The 25108-nt window shown below is 47.4% G+C and overlaps 1 protein-coding gene across 2 annotated transcripts in view; it reads left to right on the forward strand.

Moving 5' to 3' along the window:
* The window catches only part of egfra (epidermal growth factor receptor a (erythroblastic leukemia viral (v-erb-b) oncogene homolog, avian)), a 56531-nt gene that overhangs the window by 17782 nt on the left and 13641 nt on the right, over window positions 1–25108 (forward strand). The window contains exons 1-14 of one of the 2 annotated variants that reach the window (XM_018757705.2): window positions 6846–8569; window positions 8798–8875; window positions 18331–18482; window positions 18633–18840; window positions 19172–19306; window positions 19575–19643; window positions 20076–20194; window positions 21199–21340; window positions 22408–22524; window positions 22612–22738; window positions 22911–22984; window positions 23305–23395; window positions 23725–23924; window positions 24838–24970. In XM_018757705.2, the coding sequence (XP_018613221.2) occupies window positions 8350–8569; window positions 8798–8875; window positions 18331–18482; window positions 18633–18840; window positions 19172–19306; window positions 19575–19643; window positions 20076–20194; window positions 21199–21340; window positions 22408–22524; window positions 22612–22738; window positions 22911–22984; window positions 23305–23395; window positions 23725–23924; window positions 24838–24970 (1865 nt within the window). In that variant the 5' untranslated portion in view covers window positions 6846–8349. Of the gene's footprint in view, window positions 1–6845; window positions 8570–8797; window positions 8876–18330; window positions 18483–18632; window positions 18841–19171; window positions 19307–19574; window positions 19644–20075; window positions 20195–21198; window positions 21341–22407; window positions 22525–22611; window positions 22739–22910; window positions 22985–23304; window positions 23396–23724; window positions 23925–24837; window positions 24971–25108 lie in introns of those variants that run through there. The other variant, XM_018757707.2, reaches the window with a different exon arrangement.

A 25108-nucleotide genomic window follows, 5' to 3' on the forward strand; every position in this document is an offset into this window, starting at 1 on the left:
TGTTAAGCAGTGGTGGTGAATTTTTTTATTTTTTTTTTTTGGTCAAATATTTCTCAATCGTGGGGCACGGTGGCGCAGTGGGTTGGACCGGGTCCTGCTCTCCGGTGGGTCTAGGGTTCGAGTCCCGCTTGGGGTGCCTTGCGGCGGACTGGCGTCCCATCCTGGGTGTGTCCCCTCCCCCTCCAGCCTTACTCCCTGTGTTGCCGGGTAGGCTCCGGTTCCCCACGACCCCAAATGGGACAAGCGGTTCAGAAATGTGTGTGTGTGTGTGTGTGTGTGTGTGTGTGTGTGTGTGTGTGTGTGTTTCTCAATCCTTTATTTCCAGTCATGTAGCTTTTCTGTTTTTCTCTCGTGAGATTGTTCTTTGTTCTGCCTTGATGCATATCTGCAATGCATACGCTGACTGTGTTCAAGGAATGTGGACCTGCCTTGGCTCTGTGCAGGACATCCCGCCTTCTGTGCGCTGAAAATTTTGAGTGGCTGAGCTCAGAATGTGGGTGTCACCTGGAGGTGGGGGGGCTTAGCAGTGACAGGCATGACCCTTATAGCGCTTACAACTTGAACATCACATTCTTGAAGTATCGACAGTGTGACCCCCCCCCGTCCAGTTCTCAGGTATGGTGCACCGGGGTGCCGATGCAGCACCACACAGACATCTGCCGTGATAAAGCTGCTGATTTGGCCAATACCTCTGCCAGTAACTGAGTGAGCGAGAGAGAGCGATTAAATCGCATAAGCTTTGTTTTTAAGAACAGCTTGATCCCAACACTCATTTTGTTGTGCATTGGCACCTTTATTTTAGCGCTTGCCGGTCAAGGTGGGGCAGCTGTAACGTGTGACGGGGCGACGCTTCAAAGAAGCTGCTGATGCGTAATGAATGAATAAACTTTGAATCAAGGCACACATGAATGCTCTTCCTGTTCCTCTCGGTAACATCACGACCCATCTGGGATCAGACCTGTCGAGCGCTACATATGCGCTTGCACAAGCTCACTGAGCTGTAGCCTGGGTGTGATTTTCATTTTTTTTTTTTTTTCTTCCCTGGAGTGAATAGATAGCTGGAGCAGGACACAGGTTTCCAGTTGGCTGCTTGGCTTCTCCGATGCCGTGATAACGGAACAGGAACAGGCAGGTTGATTCAACGAGGGGAAGCCCTTGAGAGGAGAGTCTTTCAATTTCTTTGACCCTAAAATCACTCCTCTGTGGATATTGCAGTATGGAAATGTAAATTTTCATTTTTCAAGTCATGGACAATAAATGCTTTTCCCTAAATGTAAAATGGTGCAAAATACAATTGAAAATATAGTGTCTCACTGAAATTGTTGGAGAAATCCTGTTAACATTTCACCTATTAGTTATGATGCGGCATCGGCTACGGAAAGTTCCGGCAACTCTTGACTCTTTTACCCTTTCCCAGTCTTCTTGACCAGTGACGCTATCCTGACAAAGACCTAATTTTTGATCTAGGATCGTTTGCTATACACGTTTCCTTTCCAGGACACACCAGTGTATGGGATCGAAAAGGGAATTACTAATATCGATTCTTTTTTTTTTTTTTTTTTTTTTTTTTTTTTGCCAGACTTCCTACAGATTAAGTTCATCAGTGACTTTTATTACATTAGAGAGCCTGTTATACTGACAGATGTATTCCATACCATTAGGCAAACTCGACTGTATATTAATAAGTAGTTTTGTATTCGGTTTGCAGCATTGATGTTACCATATATGCTACGATTTGATTATTTCATATCATAAAGCATTCTTCTTTAATTGCACACCTACTGTGTTTTATCATAACACGCAGTGTAGTAAGAAGGTCTTGTATATCTGGACCACAAAAAATGTGCATCTTTGAAAACATTCCAGAAATAGCTGCATATTTTGGTTTCTTTCAAAGGCTTAAAGTGCAAAGCATGTTGGTGCCGTTGTCCTGCTGCAATACCTCAAATTCTGCTCCGTTTTATTTTCTGCCTCTACATCTTTGCTTTGACGTCATTCCTGACTTGCTGCGTTTAAGAGCAACGGAAAAATGAAGGTGACCGGAACACATTCTGCGTGGTCTCAGCAATACTGTGCAATACATGGTAAATGTAAATCCACATGTAGGCCAGCCTATAACACTCAATAAAACTGGCCTCAAAATCAGTGCAGATCACAACATGATAAAAGAGCCTAAATTTTATTCACATGCAACACAGAGGTTTACTGTATTATAAATTTTAATTTTTTTTAAAGAAATTTTTTTCCTCCAACCTTTTTAGTGTTATGACATTTTTCTTGCTGTACATCAACGTCTGGAGGAAAAATTTATTAAATAAAAATAGATTTTCCTTTGTTTACACTGTGCGACCCAGTTGTAGCTATGGAGATCCAGAATCTCCCACGTGACAAAACTGTACCATGTTAAAGTAGGGATCCTGCGAGGCCATTATTCTGTCCATTAGGGCTTTGATCTCCTTTATGGAATATTAGGCAAAGATGCGAACGGGTTTGCGGGCTCCGAGAGGAGGAAGCGGGCTGCTTCGGTGGAGCCGGAGCGCTCGGGGCTGTGTGAGGACTGTCAGAGAGGAGGAATGTAAAGAAGCCGCCCGCTGTGATAACAAACTCGATGCTCGCCGGCCACGTCGAAGCGGTCGCCGCGTCTGTTGTGGTGATTGATGTTCACATGGAGGCTTCAGGGTGTGCGAGTTCCCTCACAGAAGTAGCCAGAAGATCCTCAGCGGAGTCGACGGATGATCGTACCTGCAGCGCTTAACACCGTTGGATACGCCCTCGTAAACGCCCTGCATAACATACATTATGAATCCATTGATTGAGGCACTTACCCTGAATTGCTCCAGTGAAAATTACCCAGCTGTGTAAATGAGTGATTCACTAAGTAGCTTATTGTAGAAACCGGACATGGTAAATCAAATCGGAGAAAAGTGTCACCTAAATAAATAGTCATTTATTCAGTTATTTATTAATTTGGAAGATTTTTTTTTCTTTTTCTTTCTTTCTTCTCCAAAGCGACTTAGAATGATTTACCAAGGGTACTACAGCAGGACGTAGGATTGGAACCTGGGTCTACGTGCAGAACGGCTGTTCAAACCCCTTCTCTGCCTGCTGCCTGCCCCATAGTCATAGAAGTAATGTACCATGCACTCAACCATGTTCAGTGCCTGCGTATCGAGTTCAGGATCCCGGTGGTCCAGAGTCTATCCCACATATCACGGGGCTTAAGGTGGGCCCCCCTTGATGGGACACCAGTCCATTTCAGGGCTTTATGCTCCTCTGTTACATATTAGCCAGTATGACATCCTGACTGGTACATCGGTAGGTTTTCACGGATTTTCGGCTGGGCTGACGCTTTAAATAATTGTGTTCCTTGTCAGCCGGCGGTCTCAGTTCACCACATGTTCACCATATTAATTTCTCGTATGCTTTGCCAGTTAAAGAGCCACCGGATTAGACAGAATTCCGCTGTCGAGGACCCTGGGAAGATCGGCATGTTGTCCTTTGGGCCACAGCTGAGCTACTCTCGGCGCATTTTTTGAAGGCCGAGTCACTGGTGGACACCCAGGCTGTTGATTCACTCGACACCTGGAGAGGCTTTTCGTGGCCCTTGCAGCCCGAGGTGCTGCCTGATCGTGGGAAAAGAGGAGGACGGCATGGCAGGGTGTTTCGGTTGAGGGACCTGTGCTCATCGTTCCTTCAGCTGTTGCAGAGAGGCCCAAAGGTGTAGGAATGGTGTTGTGCCGACTGAGGGAAAGCCGTTGCCTTTTTTTTTTTTTTTTTTTTTTCCTCTTCTTGCGATCTGAGCACCAGCCGTAGCATGCAGGACTCGGAGCCCCAGGCCAACGTGGCATCCGATCTCCCTGTTTTCTTGCTGTTTTCTTGCGCTGGCTGCGGTGCAGGGGGAACTGTTACAATGAGCACAGGGAGGTCATTCTTCTTTTCATTAGGAGCATGGTTTACCCAATACCCCTTGCAGAAGCAGCCAGCATAGCGCTTACCCCCCCCTCCCCTCCACCCTCCACCACAGCACTGCTTCCTGGAAACGACGAGTCGGCCTGCCTAAGAACTGGCACCCCTGTGTTAATCTTTCTGGCTGCTTTTCCTGTTCTTGTTGTTACTTGCCATCCTGTTGCTTCGTTCACCTAGAAGTGGTGCGGTACCTGTGGACTCCAAAGGTCCTCTTCACTGCATCTCTTCCACCCATCTGTCTCTATATGTATTAGTCGGTCGGTCTGTCTGTCTGTCCGCCCGCGTAACTCGCTGTGTTGCGTGTGTATGTATCTATAATACGATAGTGTAGCTATCATACAGTGCCAGATCCCTGGAAGTGTAGTGGTTCAAATCCCGCCTCCAGCTGTAATACCCTTGAGCAAGATGCATACCTTAAATTGCGCCAGTAAAATTTACCCAGCTGTATAAATGGGTAAATAATTCTGAGTCGCTTTGGAGAAAAGAGTCAGCTAAATGAATAAATGTAATTACATAAAGCTCTTCTCTGTCATAACTCGCTAAGCACTGCCACTCCCACTCGCCACTCGTGTTATAAGGGAGGTGGCTATTTGTTGCACATCTGCATCAACGGGGACGGAGTGACCCCCGAAGTGACCCCTTGACACCAGTGTTGTGCTTGTGTCTCGCATGGAGAGAACGCCGGTGCGTCCGGCTCCCTTTGTCGTCACTCGGGGAGGCGCCAGGTGTCATCGTGTCGTATGACATCATCGTTATCCATCTCAAGACTTTGGTTACACAGACAGCTGGATGGCAAGGCATTGCTTATGTAAATAAGGGCAGAAACAATAAGTTCATCCCACTGGAATGTTTAGAATTCAGTTTTTAATTTCGTGGGATCTGATTCTTGGAACAACAGTCTGGGACAAATGTGCCATGTTATAATCATAATAGGGTTTTGTGTGTGTGTGTGTGTGTGTGTGTGTGTGTGTGTGTGTGTGTGTGTGTGTGTGTTTATCACATCTTTGGCACATTGTCTATACCAGAGCAGCTGGAGTTTTGGGCAGAAGTGAACATCTGGTTCAAACCTTGCAGAAGTCCCACTTTGCTGTGTTGTCGCTTGTTTTCAAATTCTTATGCTGTTATGTGGAAATGGCTCAGTACGGGTTCGTGCAGGATGTCGTAATGCAGTTATTTACCAGATGCATCATGGACCAGGTTTAAAAAAAAAAAAAAAACAAACTCAGGGGTGTGTTGAACCCTGATCTCATGGTTCCCGCAAAATACCTCTTGCAAGTGATTGTTACTTCTTGGAAACGTGGTGCCAAGACAAACAGCTGTCCTAGTGCCATTCATTTCTTCTAAATTCCTTGGTCTTTGTTTGCTCTAATGAAAGAGTCATTTCTTGACAATAACAGCACAGTGCGGTGCAGTGAAACGTAACTTCGGTCCGGAGCAGCTCCACAGCACAGCCAAGTAAAATGCGCATGACCGCGGTCACGAATTTAAGTTCACGCACTGGTCTTTTGCACTTTTGCAAACCTGAAGAATGCAGCTGGTAGGTGGTCCTACCACTAGATGTGAGTGTCAGCAGAGATTTTTTTTTATATATATATATACACACTATATATATGATTTTTTTAAAGATACATTTTAAAATATATATTTTTTTTTAAAAAATAAATAAATTGTATAAAGTGTGTATATATATTACCTATATATAAAATATAAGCCTGAAAGTTCTGGTCGGCGCTCAAGGCTTTTCCACATAGAACTGCTGCGGTGTGAAAACTGCTTTTTATTCACTCCGCCAGCCGCAGCCGCAGCCGATGTAACCGATATAACTAAACTGTCTACTGATGTAATTGAAACCAGACTTTTACGGCCGTGTTTGTCCTGATGACGGGAAAAGTGTCCAATGAGCAAAAAGGACTCGGTCACGTTTTCCCCTCCGCGTGAATGACGGCACGCGTTTAAACGGCGGCGCTCCCTTGCCGGCGACGGCGAGCCGGGCGCGCGGGAGGCCAATGCACCTGGAAGGCCCCTCTTTCCGAGCTTTGTAGAAACCTCAGGGTTTGAGTAACGCGAAGACGTAAGAGAGCTCATGGGAAGTACAAATCAAATCTCTAACATGAATCACAGGAAGAGAAGAGTACTAGAGGTTCTCTCTATATCAGACCTGTTTTTTTTGGACACCGCCAGCGCTGGGGGAATAGGACTCACCCATTTGGCACAAGCGCGCATTGTGGGAATCGCAGCGTGCTGAGTCACTGGCTCGGCTCAGTTTCCATAAGTTGGCCAAAGCGATCCGTCGCCTCGTCCGCGGATGCGAGAACCGCAGTAAGAGGATCCTCGCCGCGGATTAGTTCTAATGAGCGGGCTTTAGGAGCATGCGTTACGCAGGAGGTGCCGGAAATGGCCGGAATCTCGACACGTTTGCATCTCGGGTGAAGGTCGCTGTGAAACGGACGTGCCGCCGAACGGTTCTGCCCGACATCGTGAGGGGAGCCGGTGATTTCTAGCCTACAGCGCCGGGGCTCTTTCGGAGAACGAGGCATTTGAGGAGATTTGTCATTTGTTTGTGTTTCCGCACAGCCCTCCATGTAAGGGTTAGTCGGAATGGCCTTTGCTAATTCAACCAGCATGTGCGATCGAGGTTGACGGGGTCCTGAGGTGTGCAGGGCTGTGTGTGTGTGTGTGTGTGTGTGTGTGTGTGTGTGTGTGTGGGCGGGCAGGGGGATTCCGGGGCCCTCTGACCAGATCCGTGTGTGAAACATGTGGGTGCTTCGTTCAGCAACGCTGCTCCTCCCCGCTGCCGCATTCTGTGGGTTCTCTTAGTTCCCTCTGTGACCGAGTGCGGTCAGACTGTGTTTCTGCAGGGAAGGGTGGGGGGGTCCCTTGCCGCAAGCCCATCCCTTGAAGAGGAGAAATGAAGGAGAGGCATTTTATGGGGCTTGTGTGTGTGTGTGTCTGTGAGAGAGAGAGCGTGCGTGTAACTTTCTCCCAACATTGTCCAAGGAAGTGGGAAAGACCCGTCTGACCGGGCCGACTGTCTAGCCACAGTGCCGGTCGACAAGAAGGAGTGGTCCGTGTGGCACCGGCCGGTTACATTCCACACCGCATCGAGAGGGATTTCCACACGGCGGTGCTGGAGCACCAGACCTCCTCCACACAGGAGAGCTTCTTCCAGGAAGGATCCAAACAGGTTGCCCGCTTTCACCTTGACAACCTACCATCAGTGTCTACGATACCACGTAGCACGTTGCTGCCGTCAATGCTCGCGCTTGCAGTGATGACCTAAAGGGACGTGACCCGAAGACGGACGACTCCCGTCATTTCGGCATCATTAGGATAGCGTTCGCAAGCTCTCTTTTGCGTCAGAGGGAGATGAGCGGTCCTGATTAAAGCAAAGAGCGTCAACCGCCTTCGCTCTTACGTGGACTGAAGTTGATCAAATAGAATGTGAGGGACCCCCAGCGAAAGGGCAAACCGTGTTCATGCTCTTCGATGGAGTAATTACGCCTCATCGAGCACTGATCAAAACCAGCCCCACCAGCTCTAACGTAAACTATTAAATTATTGCTTCAGCTGGACAACTAGATAACATTTGGGTTTTATTTTAAAAAAATAATAAACACTCGGTGGCCTCCGGTGTAATCTGGAGAGTAAATACCATAGAGGAAATGAGAACACATGGCGCAAAAACCCCCGGGAATAAAGTAAGAAAAGCTTCTTTTGGATTTAATATTGTGCGACGGATGAATGATGGATGAATAGCTGGAGATCTAATCCGTCCGGTGAAGATCGCTCTGCGCTCACGGGGAGCAAATTAATAATTTTGTCAAATGTAAATGAAAGCGAACTGAGGTCATGTTCTGCTTCCCCCAAAGAGTGCAGTGTTGTTATTGCGCAGTTTTACTGGTGCCAATATCTCTAAACGTGCTTGATCGGACCGCGTTTTCTCTGGGAAGGTGGAAAGGGGGTTGGTTTATCGGATGGAGTCCCTTCGCCATCCTTTAATGATGCGCCAAGAGCCTGGAAAAGCCACTTGAAGCGGAGGGATCGAGGGCGTGGACTGCGCCCTTTCCGGCACGTTCCAGCCACGAGGCTGCGCAAGGCTTATCGCGGAGCGGTCCGTCACAACGGAACCACGCAGGAAACGGGAGTCCGCTCTCCCAACACAGCGTGTGAACGTGCTCGATGCGTGAGGGAGCCGGTTGTATGTGATTGCGAAACGCCTAAAGGGCCGCGGAGCAAGCGGTCCCATTCTTCCCGCGGGATGTTTTGAGAAGAGCCGAAAAGACGTGGAAGCCGCCGGGCTCACTCGTTGTTCCAGCAGGCTTCGGAGCGCGGTCTGCTGGGTTCCGCTACAGAGACGGGATCCGTGGAAATAAACACCGCGATATGCCGTTGGCCATCCCGGCACTCGGATCGTCCCCGCTCAGTGGAAGCAAAGATCACAAAGGCAGCTGCGCCGACTCCAAAGCGGCGCCGCAGCTCGTGTGGGAGGGTCCCACGGCGTACTGCTCGCGCCGCTGTGAACCTCTTCCTTCGGTCCAATCGCGCTCGGTCCGAGCACCTCCCACCGCTGCCCCTAACGCAGGCCAGAGACCAGAGACTTCCAGTAAGGAACCGTCCACAAACTGCCTGGCAAGAAAGGAGTAAAGCAGATGTGAAGCAATATTTAACAGCACTACTCCAAGTGCTGTTTTTTCTCAATAACATTTATGTATATTAATTTAGCTGATGCTTTTCTACAAAGCACCTCGCAGCGTTAAGCTACTCAGTCATTTCCCCATTTACACAGCAGGGTAATATATGTATGTATTTTTTTTTTTTTTTTTTATTGGAGCAATAGGAGGGGAAGCGCCTTGCTCGAGTGTACCGTCGCCAGAGGTGGCATTCGAACCGGAGTTCTTCAAGTCCAAAGGTGACGCAGTTCTAACCGCTGTGCCGCTGCGTTTTTCTATCCGACTGCTGAATTATTCACAGGAAACAAGTATACGTTTATACAGGCACAGATCATGAAATGCAATTAGGAAGAATTACAAAGTAGAGAAAGTGTTTATTTAAAGCTTTTTTGGAGTTACTGGATTATTCCGCATGATGACACAGGCAGTTAACTGTCATTCAGCGTACAAATGGCTGGCGGCGAAGTCTTGCTCCCGCTGACGGGTTCCGGATAGGACACCAGCTGGAGGTGGATTCCTGACTAACCCCACCATTCTTATGCTTGTCGGAGTCTCATTCCGCTGCTGGGAAGCGAAGCACCGGTGGGGGATGGAAACGGAGGCCGTCGGGCCGATAGGACGAGGAGAAGGCAGGGAGCCATGTGGGAAGGGGTCAGTATCTGGAGTCGGGGTGAGGGGTGAGACATGTGTAACTGGGCTTTATAAACACTTTGGAAGACCAGCGGTGAGGAGTGTCAGGGTCACTTTGCCTCTTCTGAATCCTCCCTGGTGCAACTTGTCTCCGTGTAAAAGTGCAAAAGGGAGCAGACCCACGTGCTGTTCTCGGCGGCCTTGCGTAATCGCCGGACCTGCAGTCATCTGGGGCTTTTGGTTGTACAAACTGTACATAGGAAGGTAATTAAAGCTCAGTCAACAACGAAAACAGTTCTACCCACAGTCATGAATGCGCCATTGATGGCTGATTTCATTTTTTTTTTTTTTTTTTTTGGGGATTCTTCTCCAAAATAATAAAAAGGAAGAGAGATGGCCAACCACCGCAGAGCATTAGCATCATAAAGAGCTGCTCTGCGTGCGGCTGATCCACACGAGAACTTCCTCTCCTGAGTCGCTCCCTTCTGGCACATTCCTGCCGCTGTCTCGACGTTAACTTGCATTGCCCCGACGATCTTTCCAGAGCGCTGGACGCAGGCCAAGGTTCCGCGGGCGCCGTTCCAAAGCCGTACTCCCAGACATCCTCGGATGGGAGCGAAGGAACGGGTGACGGAGAGCAGGACATCTGTCATGTCTCACGGTGCCTTCGGGAACCTCTGTCTCAAGTGTTTTATATTCCTCTGCCTTTAGCGGGACTCTATACTCGCTTCTGATCTGCGGGTGAAGAGTTGTGGTAAAGGGCAGCAGGTGATCTAGGTTTGATTCACTGTCCCTACAACAGTACTCTTGGTCAAGGAATTTACCCTGAGCTGATAGAGTAAAAATGGCACAGTTGTGTAAATCGGTAGATTGTTGCACGTAGCTTAGTGAACAAGTCCAACATTGTAAGTTGTCTTGGAGAAAAGCCTCAGTTATATTAATAATGTAGTAATAAGACCTTGTATACAGAACCATACATTTGTCCGAAGGGAACCTCAACGCCAGTAAGTTTTCCACCCCGTCAATTGGTGTCGGTGGTTATATGTCACCTGGGCTACTGCAGTGCCCTCTTCTCCTGTCTTCTAACTTCTGCCATGGAGCCTCTATAGCAGATTCAGAATGCTGTGGCATGAGTTGTTTGGCCTGCCTAAGTGACCCCATGTATCTCTCTTTGTCTCTTTCTGTTGGCTTCCAAGGGCTGCCCCTATCAGGATCAACACTCCGATTCAGGATGAGCAAAGAATGTGTCCTGATATTGACAAAACCTGATCAATGAGTGCGATGCTCCTCCGCTTTGGGTTCCTCGGTGAAGGTTCTTGATTTTGACGCCAATGTGGTGGATTTGGCCTCTCTCCCTCTCCCCCTCCTTCCCTCAGAACTGCTGAATCCATTTCAACCGCCATAAAGAGTCTTAAAACACCCTCTTCCACAGCCACTTTTCTCTTTGTCTCCTAACTGCTCTATAAAGTGACATCATCTGTTATCATCGCCTTTATATTTTCTGGAGGTCAGTTCTACACATAGTGTCTCCGCAGTTGGGCAGAGGTGGACTGGTGTCGAACTTTTCGGCCTATGCACTTACCCCACCCGCCAACTGCGAAAAAACAATGAGGGGGGTATAAGATCTGCGGGTGGGGAGAGGGATATGCCACACCCCTTCCTGCTTCAACCTCAGATCCCACATTCCTCGTCCCGTTTGATTGCCGCAACTCGCCTTTCTGCGTCCGCTTATGTCTTTTCTTCGCTCTCTGCCAGTCCTGAGAACATGGGCAGCGCAGGCGACGTGCACCTGAGGAGCACCATAGAGAGGGAGGAAATGCTGGTCTGTTCCACGGGAAGTCGGGAGGAAATCCCGGAGTTCCCCTGTTCGGATTGGTAGTCGGATTGATAAACTTTAAGGACCATGTGTCGACGAGTGCCGGACAAGTGTTTGTTCACTAAAACACCCCACAGGTCAATCTCGAAATAAAACTGGAGCAGGAAGTAGTAAAGTGTGTCAATATCATCCAGACTTTGGCCTGAATGTCTGATAAATCCACGCCAGCGAGCTCCACAAACCTGCTTGTCAACAAAATACGCCTTTTGTCACAACTCCCACGAGTATTTATTTTCCCAAGCAGTAAATTTTGTCTAACATGGATTGCACTTGCGCTGGATTTTTGTTGCTGTGTCGTAATGACGACCGAAAGGCGGCTAAGGGGGGACACGAAGGCTATTAGCGTCGGTATCAAAGGTTTCAACGGTTCTATTTAAGTGCGTTTAGGGTATCGAAGGACGTTAACGTGATTTTATTGCTAAGTGTTGGGGACTGCACGCAGAGACCGTCCATTATGTTGGAGAGCCAAGAAATAAATCAGCAAGGGTTTCAGCTGGCATAGCTGGGTCTCTAATCATGATTCATTTCGCAATTATGAAATTAGTAGCCTCTGGCAGGGGTGTAATTGCATTTCAGGTAATGAATGAGGAGAAACAGTGTGCTGGGTCGTTTCAGTCCAGCGGAGGAGGACGTGATGTGGCCTTTCTGCCTCGAGGCTGAGACTCAAGAAGGGCTCTTGCGAAGCCAAGCAGGCCGCAGCTGATGCGCTTACCGGCCATCCATACGTTACCCGCAATCCGGCGGGTCGGGTCGAGCGGGGCGGCTATGGCAGAACGCGGCTCGAAGAGTTTTTGATGAGCCGTTTGCCGTCTCGGCTCCTTTTGCGGGGACGGATGGCGTGAGAATTGATTGCAGAAGCTGTACTTTCGCTCTGGGTTTTTGGCTCGCGTTCCAAGCGCTTGACCTCTTTCTCTCGCTTGCTTGTGCTCCCTTTGTTCCCCGAGAATTTCAGCAGGTGAGGTAATGGAAGCTCAAGGTTCCGCCAAAAAAAAAAAAAAAAAAAAAAAAAAACTGTCCGGCGGCATGAGGAAGAACGACGAGTAGCTCTCAGTGCCGCACCTTGTCCACTCTCGTGGTTCGGACTGGATGTCCAGCATGTTTTTATTTATAGACTTAATTTTTCGAAAAGACATCTCTAAAAATACAGCATCCGGAAATGATAAATTAAAAATACATTAAATTCTTTTTGACTGTTCACATCGGACTTCTCAGGGTTGCATAAAAGAGGTTGCACCACGCTCCACTCACCATGACACAGCCTAGGGAGGAACCTGTTAAGTGATAGATGATTAATGGCTCCCTTGGCCCTACCTAGTAAGTCTGCACTGACAGGCAACGCTTCCGGTGCCGTCAGACCTGGCATGGATGTAGTCATCGAGATGGCGGCATCACACCGGGGGGTTGGGGGGGTGGTGTGGCCATACCCCTGGGATACTCCCTGCAAACCCCTACCAGGTTTGGCATCTCCCACTCGCATCTTGCGTGGGAGCATCTTCAGCATCCCTGCCTCCAGCCTTCTGAGGAAGGCTACAACGATGACAGTCCACCCAAAATATGTAGGCGAGGTGTCATGTAACTGGAAACCTGCATATTATCCAGTCTGCTTACTTGGACTTAATCATCTCTCCAGCTGGTGTGGAATGACACGAATGCGCTCTTTTGCGCCTTTTGACAGCGGTGTTTTGTGTCACTTGATGATTTACTTGCTGACGTTGCTTCGAAACAACTCCGGGACGGTACGTTCAAATGGGCGATATCTTCTCCGTTGGATGACATTCGTTCATCAGAGGTTATCGGTCTAACCTATGACAGATGTTGTCCAAAGTGGGATGCCTTGGGTGGAGACCACCAATCCCACATTCTGTCATTTTGCAGTCATGTTCCGTTTTTTGGTGCATATAGATCCTGTTTATGTGCAATGTGTGTTTGATTCTATTTCCGACCGTATAGGTTCGGGACGTTTCTTGATGGCTCGGGAGACTCCCCTCTTGCAGTAGGGCGTCTTTTTCTACAGTTCTATAAAAATGAGAAATTATGGCCTATCAATAGTCAGCAGATTTGAACTGGGCCTAGATAGGGACCACCTCAGTGGTCCACGGGCTCCGTTGCGTCCCACAAGTGATCCGAGGCTTTCGTATGATACGTGAGGCAATGGCTAGCCCACCTCCGGCAGGACGCTAATTAAAAGGCTGATGGAAAGAGCTGCCAACTTTAACACTATTTACTCTCTTGGCCTACGCGACGGGCCAGGCCCATTCACAGATCGCGGTCCCCTGCGAGCAGCTGTTAGGTCTGCTCCCAGCCCACACTCCCTCAAGTAAACTCCGCTCCCCCAAGGCAGGAAATGAACAAGCGCTCGACAACATCCACCCAAGATAGCAACGGCGCTCCTGACCTTATTGCTGAGCTGGAGCTTGGAAAGCATTGTGTCACTGCAGGTGGTGCCTCCGAAGCTGCGCTACTACGGCACTGCGGTACTACGTATTACGGCAGCGTTAGCGTGGAGTGGCCTTCGCCACGCACTCAATGTGTACCATCTGGCTTGAGATGGAAAACACATTTCATCACGTTTCTACAGTTTCAAGCTTGCCATTAGTTCATAAATAATATTTAAGTGCTAATTAATGCTATTTGTTATTGGATACCTACTAGGTGCAGCTGACATAATGAAAAATACATTGCTGCGTATTTTCACAAGACGGTACAGGGTAGCTGCCTCGTGTACCGTAGCTGGAATTTCCCCATGTTTCTTTCCAACTTCCAAACAAGATTAGTTTTTTCTTTTTTTTTTTTTTTTTCCTTATTTCCCTTTTCTTTGTTTTGCCACAATCCTGGGTCATCTCAATAATAATAAAGCCCTAATTACTTCTCGCTGAACTCCTGTATTCAGAAGTGCGGTAGTTCAGCCTGGCGGCGGTTGGCTCTTTTCGGGTGCCGGTCCGAGGAACCACGCGGTCAGGTTCATTAAAAATGGATCAAGCTTGGGAGGGGAGGTGTGTTGTGCTTGCCCCAGGCAGCCTGCAGCGATGAAGCCAACACCTGTGTGCGTGTGTGTGCGTGTGTGTGCGTGCGCGTGTGGATTGCACCCTTTCATTGAATTACCTGTTAAGTCTCTCCCATGCTTAATTCTTGCGATATATCAGCATATGTAAAATATACAGGATGAAAGATCCTTATTGGAAATTGCAAATATGTACATTCTGTGGATTGCACAATATTACTGGTTATTACACACAGGCCTCTTTGAATCAGAGGTGTGCGGGTGTTAGTGCGGTTAGTCAGGTGTGTCAGCCTGCATAATTTTCTAATAAAGTGCACCGTAATATGATTCTTATAAAAATGAGACCTCCGGATTGGTTTTATTTGTCACGACTGCCAAAGCAGCACAATCTGTTTTCATGGTTTCAAGGTGTAATTGATGCAACGCAATCTACAAGATATTAGACCCAAGTTATGCAATGACCATAAATGTGCACATTTTTTTTTTAAACTGGGTTCAGACCCAATAGAAGAAACTGAAGGAGACCTATGATAATTATTCTCATCGAACAAAAAACTTTGCAATATTGACTGTTGCCTCTGACAGTGTTTTTTTTTTTTTATATAAGAAGGTCACCATGGTGATTTTAACCACAGCGTCCGTTTGCGTCATCATCTGTCAGCAAGGGACCTCGTGACATCAGAGAAGTGGATTTTAAGCAATGAGTAAAATCTATAAAGTTCTGATGAGGTTTTTGTTGTAATTTGCCCAACTGTAGATGGTGTGTCTATTGTGGTCCATGAATAGCATCGTTAAATGAAGGAAACTGGTTAGCTGCTCTTATTCCATTGTGCTGCAGGATACTCGTGGTCTGTTGTACGGCAGCGTTTGATCTGTCCACGCAGGAAGCCGCACTCCCCTTACGGGGAAAAACCATCACTATTTATTGTGGCATATGCAGCAAAGATTTTTTTTTTTTTTTTTTTCCCTTTCTCTTCCCGCTCGTGCTAAAGTTCTTGCCTGTGACTGCTTTTAGTTCCCGTGTTTGTAAAGGCTAAGTGTAGGTACATCACGCAAAAAGCGGTCGGGGAGATGATCTGAGAGGATTTCAGTAGGTGCTATGGAATGAGTGTACTGGATATAGTTGTATTTCAAATAGTTACAAACTCAGGGAGGTTGTCATTCCATAAGCCTCATTCAGTCCGATTATTGGTTAACCTCTACTGTTAACTTTTAAATCTGTGCTGGTTTACAGAAACTGTATACTGTCCATTTTGTGTGTGTGTGTGTGTGTGTGTGTGTGTGTCTCTTATGAATGCCAGCCAAACTTCGTTCACAAAGAGTTGTTTTGCCCATCGGGAAACTGGATAACCTCTCAGAGACCAGCATGGCCTAGTAACTCTGCACCTCCCATTGGAAAAGGCAGAGGGATGATTTGAAATAAATGTGCTCTTCTGTACCTAATCTTTTTTTTTTTTTTATAAAGGGGGATTTTTTGTTTGCTTTTTTCCTCCGTATTTTGACTGGGCACGCACGTTTTTACTTGGGCGATTTGTGCGGGTGCGGACGTGTCGTGGAATGCGCTGTCACGAACCTTCCAACGGCGGCTTCCGAGGCCCTTGTGAAGCGACGCACGTGACTTTGACGAACGGAAAGCCGCCCGTGGCCGACATCACGGGACAAGAAACGGCTTTGAGAGAAAATGAGCAGGTCCGCGCAGGGCTACTGGGGAATGCGCCTCCCGGCCATCCAGATAAGGAGCTGCCAGTGAGGGCTAGAGGCAGATGAAGGGACCTCCACTCCACCCCACCCGCTACGGTTCCCAGGACCAGAACGTTCTGATCTGCCTCCGTTGGAACCTGTTGGACCAGCTGGGCTGGGGGATGCTGGGGGTTCTTCCCAGCCACCACCTCTCCACGCCTTTAGCTTCAGTAGCTCCTATCGGCTCTTTTTACATTAATGTTAACTTTACACCGTCACACCAGAGTCCCTGTAACCAGAAAAGACCTCTTACATATCGATGTGGTTCTTATCGAAATCATTTTATTGACTTTCAGTAGCACAACACCCACTGTTCTTTGCCTTCTGTGCAAAAAAATATTATTATGTGCCTTTACTGCCTGGGTTCAGACATTTTTATGGTTGACAGTTGGAATGGGGCTATGGAAATAATCCAAATATGTACAAATCAGTTCTACACAAGTGTGTGCAGAAAATGACATGTTCGTGCAGATTTCACTGCTCCCCCAAGCGCCACCGTGATGGACAGATGAGCGCCTTCCACCAACCAGAAGTGGGAACACTATCCAACGTCTCTGTCTGGTTCCAGCGATGAACATTTTGTTCTAAGTTTATACTTCCAATATTTATTCAGCCACATTTCATTTTAACTTTGTTTCCTACCTAAGAGTGACTGTGTGTTGCTGTGACTCTACGTCAGACCCTCAAACCCTCAGTGAACCCATTCTGGCCATAGAGAGGGTCATGTTGATTTGTTCAATGCTGCGAGTCACTCAAGTTCAGGAAATGCTGTGGAGACTCCCGAATGACACGCTGCGGGGAGCAGCCATTGGTATTAACCGTAGGCCCTGGATGAAGCTTCCTTATGGGTCGGGACAGACGCCGGGGGGTTGAGGGCGGCTCGAGTCTGCGGTTAGTCATAGGCTCCGAGCTGAGCCAGTTTTGGGACGGAAGACCGGAGCTGCCAAACTAGAACTCCAGACGGCGATAATGCTGACGTTTACATTCCAAAAGAAAAAACAAATGTACACAAACGTGTGCACGCACACACGTATGCACATCGAGAATGGGAATTAAGAAACTGACTTGGGTGAAAATGCTTCTGTGATGTGCGTCATCCGCGACTGTACTGTATGCTGCTTTGAGAGTCGCAAGCGTCGCCCTGAGGTTCTGTCACTTTGCCGACACCTCCGCGTGGTCTTGTTGCTCCAAGCAGCCAAGCAGTCCTCGGGAATGGAGAAGGGGGTTCGATCCCACATGAAAAGGGTCGCACGACACCCCAGCAGGGCCACTAAACTAGGTCCTGCTCCTGATCCATCTTAGCCTGCAAAATGTGTTCTGAAAACATCGGCTAAAGGGGCGTTTTCCATACCCATGGTCGCAACCCAAATGAGGCTCGTGTAGCTGTTCCGCATTGTTGTCGGATGGTGTCAGAAAAAGAAACGGTAGTGTTATAAGAGGGGTATTTCACTGGAACAATATAAAGGACTAATGCAATAGTAAAGTAGAATAGTTGTGGGTAACGTAGCATCCATTCGTAAATATTTAAAAAAAAATGTTCAAGTTTGGTCAAGTCCGACATTGTTGTCGGCGAGGAGCCTGTTCTTAAGTACCATGAGCATTTTGAGCTTGACTGTCAAATGTGCCATTTTTATTCGTAAAACGTTTATTATAATTATTATTATTTAAATTAAAAACCACTTTTCAGGGTCACCAAGCAAGAATGAAATTGTATTTAGGGTTGCCACAAAAAACTTGGGAACTGCTGTACTTGGCGTTAATTTATTTGGTATCCTGTACACTGATGTCTCAAGTGCAGCAGCAGTTCTGAAACCTGTACTTGCTGAACAGTCAAGAACAGGCTAGATGAACAGATTCCGTGATCTTTATCAAGTGTGACGAGATAGCAGGTGCCCACACTGAGTCTAAGAGTGTAAATGCAGTTGTGTTGAGTTCTGATCGTACAATAGAGGTTAGACAGGTATTGTTTCTTGATAAGGACTTTGTGTGTTTAGGCCTCTTCGCAAAGCCATTGAATGAACCTTAGTCACCGAGATGATCTGCTTCTGATTGTCGACCTGATGGACACCGTTGAAGTATTTGACGCTTTAGTGACGTATAAAGTTTGAAGTTTATTCCCCTTGACTTCCTCTGTCAATGATTGTATCTGTGAAATCCTTGCAGGCTGAATTAATACTGGGCCTGGTTTCTGTTCTTTCCTTTTCACTCCTTCTTTACTGCTCAAATGGTCGTCGTCATCATCTGACACAGCTTTGCATTTTCCGTCTTTGGATATTTTAAAAAAAAAAAAGAGAGAAGGAGAGAACGAGACTGTAGCAGGACTGACACCTAGAATGAAATGTGGACGATACTGATGGTTTTAACAATGTCCAACAAAAGTAGCCCATTGTTCTCCAATTGCTCTCCATCTCTCTTTCTCGGCCCTCCACCCCCATCTCCACCTGTAGTGTGCCAGGGAACCAGCAACAGGCTCACGCTGCTGGGAACACCCGAAGACCATTACCGCAACATGGTGAAGATTTACAGCAACTGCACTGCGGTGCTGGAAAACCTGGAGATCACCTACACAGAGGAGCACCATGATCTGTCTTTCCTCAAGGTACAGTCCATATGCATTGCTAGTAAGTGTTAAGAGCCTAAATATATGTATTTTAACAACATGAGGTTTTTAGCGACTTCACATTCTCATAGACTTCTTCAAATGTACTTCATATGGAAATCTCACCGCCCATCTTTCGTGCCTCCGCAGAACATCCAGGAGGTAGGGGGCTACGTGTTGATTGCTGTGAACAAGGTGCCCACCATCCCTCTGGATAACCTCCGCATCATCCGGGGCCACACCCTCATGGACGACAAATACGCCCTGTCTGTGATGTTCAACTACAACAAGAATTTCACCTTCAAGAGCCCAAACATCACCAGGGGGGTTTTCCAGCTGTCACTGAGAAACCTCACAGGTCTGGTCCCCGCACACCAGAACCAGCATTTTAGAGACTTGGGCAGCACTGCACTGAGATGGTAGTCCATACCTGAACAAGTGAAACCAAACTTCACGTGCAAATGCTTTGTCAGTTTCGAATAGGGAAGCCAAAGGCCGTGGCATTACTGTCAGTTTCTGAATGGTTTCATGGCTCCTCACTGGAAGCAGCAGTTTCCCTAAACCATGACCCCAGACCAGTATGACTTCCATCTTCATTCTGTCCTGCTCAAAAGAAAATGAATAGTTGAAGGAACACTCCCTCATCAGTATCATCCTTCCACAATGTTCCTGCTTTGTGCTTCACACAGAAATCCTCAAAGGGGGCGTCAGATTCCAGTCCAACCCTTTCATGTGCAACGTGGAGACCGTAAAGTGGTACGACATCGTGGACAAGGACAGCAACCCAGTCATGGAGCTTCCCAAGACCAGCCTTGCCCAGCACTGTACGTGTTCTTAAAAAAACCCAGGAGAAGCGATGTAACTCGCATTTTCAGACAGTTTTCTGACGAACGCACATGCGGGAGCAGTTAAACATACGTGAATATGTGGTGTTTGGCAGGCTCGCATCTTGTAATCTTTCACAAGGTCAGTTGTCAGATGGTGTAACGTTCCTAATCACAACAGTGAAAATTTAACGCGGGACATTCATGCATTGAGTCATTACAATGTAACCTTGATTTGATAGTGTTTGTCTTTATTGCTGTGCTGCAGGTAAGAAGTGCGATCCAAGCTGCTTCAATGGGTCCTGTTGGGCACCAGGCAAGGAGAACTGCCAGACTTGTAAGTAGACGTTGTCTTTGCGCGCCTCGCCCTAACGGTGCTCTTCGATGCCAGCGTGAAACTTCAGACAGGTGCATCTAGGGCAGCAGAGGGTGAGCGGAAGTGCTTTGAACATTACGCTCTTCAGAAAGGTGTCACATTTTAACTTAAGGCGAAGGGTATTATAAAAGGTAAAAAGTAACTGAAACGTGGTTATTCTTGGGCTGGTGAACAATAGCAGTCTCTCTGTAGATTATTGCTGTGGTCATCCCAGAACAGCTTACATCTGGCACGGCGGCATCCACGTCGAAGTTCTCGCCCACGTTCTGTTCTTTCTGCGCAGACCTGGGTTATGTCTGCACGTTCCAGCATGCATCGCCATTTCTCAAACGCGTCAGGTCAACCGTGTTTCCGTGTATCGCAGAGCGACATGGTTGCGTTCTGTCTTCACAGTGACCAAGCTGACCTGTGCGGAACAGTGCTCTGGCAGGTGCAAGGGTCCCAAGCCCAGCGATTGCTGCAATGAGCACTGTGCTGCCGGCTGCACCGGACCCAAGGCCACCGACTGCCTGGTGAGACACAAATCAGTAGGCCGGTTTCTACGTGCCATTAACAGTACAGGTAGTCCTCAACGTGCGACGGCCATCCCGTCGATCTTATTACATTGTTTGTTTCCGAGTGCCGACATTTGGCCGTAAGCTCTGACGACGACCGCTCCGTCTGCTGCACGATAACATCAGCAGGCCACGCTACCGCAAGGCACCATATTTCTATTTGACTCGCTCAGAGTGTCTATAATCTGTTGCATTTTATTTACAAGAGTGTTTTACCTTCAGAATGTTGACTTTGTGATTGCATTCAAGTTGCCTTCTATGTAAAATAGCTAGCAGGTGAAAAACATGAATATTCAGGTAGTGAGGAAGGGGGGGAAAAAAACAAAAGGAAATCGATTTAGAAATGAAACTGAAAGTAGTCATTTAACACAAATATTATTAGAATACTGTACCTTATTTGTATTATTTCAACATGAATGATGTGCGAATTGTGGCACAGCGGGTAGCAGCGCTGTCTCACAGCACCTTACAATAGTTAACTTCCGACAAAGTTGTCGAAACAGAACCCTGATGGGATAGCTGGTAGTGTACTGATTACAGTGGTGACCTTTGGGCCCCAGGGTTGCAGATTTGAATCCCACCTCCAGCTGAAGTACCCTTAATCAAGGCACTTTCCCTGAATTGCTCCAATAAAATTACCCAGCTGTATAAATGGGTAAATAATTGTAAGTAGCTTAACATCATAAGTTGCTTTGGAGAAAAGCGTCAGCTAAATGAGTCATTTGAAAAGGAAATGACTCCACCCCAAAAGTTAGTGCTACACTCCAAGTGCTGCAAGCTTTGTCGATACTGCTATGTACTCCACGCTGAGATATGAAAGTGGGCTATAAAAAGTTTTACAGTTGACCTAGAAGGCCATTAAAGAAGGCCCTGCTATCAGCCCAGCTTGTTCCTTTATTCGCCCAGTGAACTTTGCAGTCGGTGATCGTTTTCGTTTTGCCTTCACATGTTACCGTACCCAGGCATGCAAGGCCTTCCAGGACGAAGCGACGTGTAAGGACGCCTGCCCCCAGCTCATGCTTTACAACCCCAACACCCACCAGCTGGAAGTCAACCCGGACGCCAAGTACACCTTTGGGGCCACCTGCGTCAAGAAATGCCCACGTACGTCCCACAGCAAGTTCCTTCTGGTTTTTCCACCAAGGCCGAGATTTGGTCCAAATGGAGGTCTGCTTAAAAGATCTGCTTTCTTGGACAGAGGATATAAATGTTTTTCAGTCCTGCTCCGGGAGAACGTACGGTATCTCCTTTCAGTGCTGACCCAAACACTCGAACACCAGCTTCTGCTCCCCTTAACAAATCTCACGTGTCCTGTTCATGTGGGGGATCATGTGACCCAGCAGATAGCTTGGATCTCTAGTTTTCAGCTACTGTTTGAGGCCCTTGTTGAGTGGAGAGATAGAAGGAAGCATGGTAAACCTTGGCTTTGCTCTCAGGCTGGTGGACGAGGTGCATGTGATCCAAGGTCTCCAGCAGGTCTAAGAGGTTGGGGGATTAGAATTACAGTTGGAACCCATGATGAAGGAACTGAGCGAACAGACTGAGCAGCTCCTCCTCCAAGGGTGACAAAGTCAGCAGAGAGAAGGGAATTTGATCTGAGAAGATAAGGCGACACAAGGAGATACGTTTTCCCATTGTGACGCGCTGCACCGTCGCCCTGCAAGCTTTCCTTGAAAGATAGTCACTTGTTGCTTGTTACAGTTATTCCTTAAATTGCAAAATGGAAGAAAAAGTGACCGAACCCCAACTCAACGTTAGTCTTGTCATGTCCTTGAGCAGTTTTGTCCTTTTTCACATGATCGATGCGCAACCGGTGCTTTGAGAGGAACCCTGTGGTAATGGAGTGTGGTCTACTGTCAAACAATGTTTGTTCCACCTTGGTCTAACAATGGTTAGTTAAGAGCAGTTCTTCCCGTTCTTGCATGTTCTTGTCTTCTGACCATGGAGTAAAATGTAAAGTCTACACAGCTGTACTGCGGTTCAGTTTTATAGTCTGTAAAACCTGTCAAATCATGGAACATTTTCATGTTAATCACGGAAACCAGTCAAGGATATTTTGAATGTAATACTTTAAAATTGTGGTAGATTTCAAGATTTTGAGTACCACAAAAGAGAAATAGAAGGAAAACAAAATTACGTTACGTTAATTTAATTTAATTTTTCCCATACAGACAACTATGTGGTGACGGACCACGGCGCGTGTGTTCGGACCTGCAGCGCAGGCACGTACGAGGTGGACGAGGACGGAGTTCGCAAGTGCAAGAAGTGCGAGGGACCGTGTCCAAAAGGTAACGGAGAGCAGACGTTTTGCCGCCGCCACCAGTTTTATCGCGTCATGTCCGTTTTCTCACGCTTCCCTTCACGCCGGCCTGCAGTGTGCAACGGGCTCGGGATGGGAAACCTCACGGACGTCCTGTCGATCAACAACTCTAACATCAACTCCTTCTGGAACTGCACCAAAATTAACGGCGACGTCTCCATTCTGCGCACCACCTTTAAGGGGTCAGTTTAGCGTGCGAGTGATGGCAGAGCCACGTGATGCGTCTTAAGGACGACTTCATCCAGTCCTTGCTGTTTTCCTTGTTTTTTGTTTTAAATTTTTTTTATTGGGGGGATTGTGATTGCTGTGAAGATCTGATTGCTGTAATGTAATATTTACTCTTATCCCCCGCAGTGACTCATTCACCAATACATCCGAGATGAATCCATCCAAGCTTGAAGTTTTTAAAACTGTCAAGGAAATTACTGGTAAGACTGAATTATATTGGCAGTATAACTCTGTCGTTCATGAATGCGTGTGAATTTAACTGGAAAAATACAACTAATTTACTGTTGTTTTATTATGACAATTTTTGACGCTGTCGGTGTATTGTCGGTTTCGTAATCTCTATGAAACGGGGCATGTCCATGAAGTTTATCTCTTACCTTATGGCTGCAACTAAAGATTCTAACCAAAGCACATCTGAGGAGATTCAAGCCAACAACCCTTAAGTCTTCAGATGCACCTTTACTCCATTCGACCGCATCTAATATCCCGCGTCTCTTGGCTCCTCTTTGTGTTTTTTTAGGTTTCCTGGTTATCCAGGAGTGGCCGTCTGACATGGAATCCCTCAGCCCCTTTGAGAACCTGGAGATCATCCGAGGGAGGACCAAGCAACAGTAAGCTGAGGAACAAGAAGCTTTGTGACACACACACAGACACACACACACACGGAAATCAGAGCATTGTTAATTGCTGCTGCCAAGATGACACCCTGTTCCTCGGAACAGGGGTAATCATTAGTATTTGAGCCGTGTGAGAACAAAGCCATGCGTTGACAAACCCTCGATGGTGCTGTCGTCTGTAACCTGAATATCAGCGGTAATCTTAGTAGTGCTCTTTGTCTGTCGACCGAGGCGCTCCGATGAATAGGTTGACGCCGCTGGCAGCGTTTCGGGTGGCGAGTAGCATCGGCGGGGCTCGAACTCACCTCTCTTTCTTCATTCAGGGGCTCCGTAAGCTTCGCTGCCATCAGCACAGCCGTCACGCACCTGGGCCTGCGCTCTTTGCGGGAGATCAGCGACGGCGACGTGGTGGTCATGAACAACCCAAAGCTGTGCTACACCGACAAGTCGCACTGGAAGGCGATGTTCAAGTCCGAGAAGCAGAACGCCAGGGTGCAGAAAAACATGGACGCTGACCATTGCAGTAAGAAGGCGGCTTTGCGCGCGCCGTCGGCTGTGCCGCGTTTACCGCAAGCGAGGTCACGGGTTCAATCTGCGCGGCCGTAACGCGTTTCCCGGTGCGCGCGCGTGTCCGAGGAGCGCCGCGTATCGAGGAGTGGGACCCGGCGCCGCATCAGCCCTCGCGTGTACCTTGTCGAGATTCCAAAAAGACATTAGAGACGGTGCCTCTGGAAGCGTTTGCTCCGGATGGAGAATGTTCAAGCGATTTTAAACGAATATCATCAATAAGATGAGCGTTGATAATTTACCGAATGCAACTTTTCTCATAGCTCTTAGTTATGTCTTTTTTTTTTGCTCTGATTATGATGAGTTAAAGTTTACTCGTTACAAAAATACCACTAGTTCTAGAATGTAAGTTTTAGTTTGGTACTTTACAGCCATTGAAAAGTTCTAGAAAACACCAGAACATTCTAGAAAGGGTCAGATCCTAAAAGGTACTGCAATATGCTTGGAACCCGGTGTCAAAATTTGCTAATTTCAAAAATAATGTGAAGTATTTTTCTAAAAATTGACACAGTGCAAACTAATGCCAAAAGTATGTTTAATCTAACAAAACTAAATGGAAAATGCAAAAAAAAAATAATAATAATTGACGTAATACAACATTGTTACATTTGATTATAAACAAAAGTGATTTTTAATCTGGAAGTTCAACATTAGTAGTTTCATCTTGCATCGCTTGGAATTGAAGGAGAGGTGTCTCTCATTCATTTCCAAAAAAAAAAAAAATAGCCTCCATCTTTCAGCCTCCTGGAGGCGCAGTCCGACATCCGGATAATTAACATCGCCTAGGAGCAGTAGCAGTAGGCTGGCCGTGGACTCGATGCGCTGTGTGTCTCGAGCGTCTTCCACATCATCTCCTCCTACCATTACAGTGTTGCAGAACCGCACGTGTGACCCCATGTGCACCTCGAAAGGCTGCTGGGGGCCCGGCCCCGCCATGTGCTTCTCCTGCAAGCACTTCGCCCGTGCCGGACGCTGCGTCGGGACCTGCAACAGCCTCGAAGGGTAAGGCGCGACCCCGGTGACCTCGGTCGCACGTGCTTAGTTGATGAGTGTGGTAAGGGAGAGTCCGTTTGGACGGCCAGCATGACCAAAACTCCAGCTTTTTATGGAGTGTTTGCGTGCGCGCTGGGAGAGTCACTT

The sequence above is a fragment of the Scleropages formosus genome, chromosome 7 (genome assembly GCF_900964775.1).
Source record: "Scleropages formosus chromosome 7, fSclFor1.1, whole genome shotgun sequence".
Lineage (NCBI taxonomy): Eukaryota > Metazoa > Chordata > Actinopteri > Osteoglossiformes > Osteoglossidae > Scleropages > Scleropages formosus.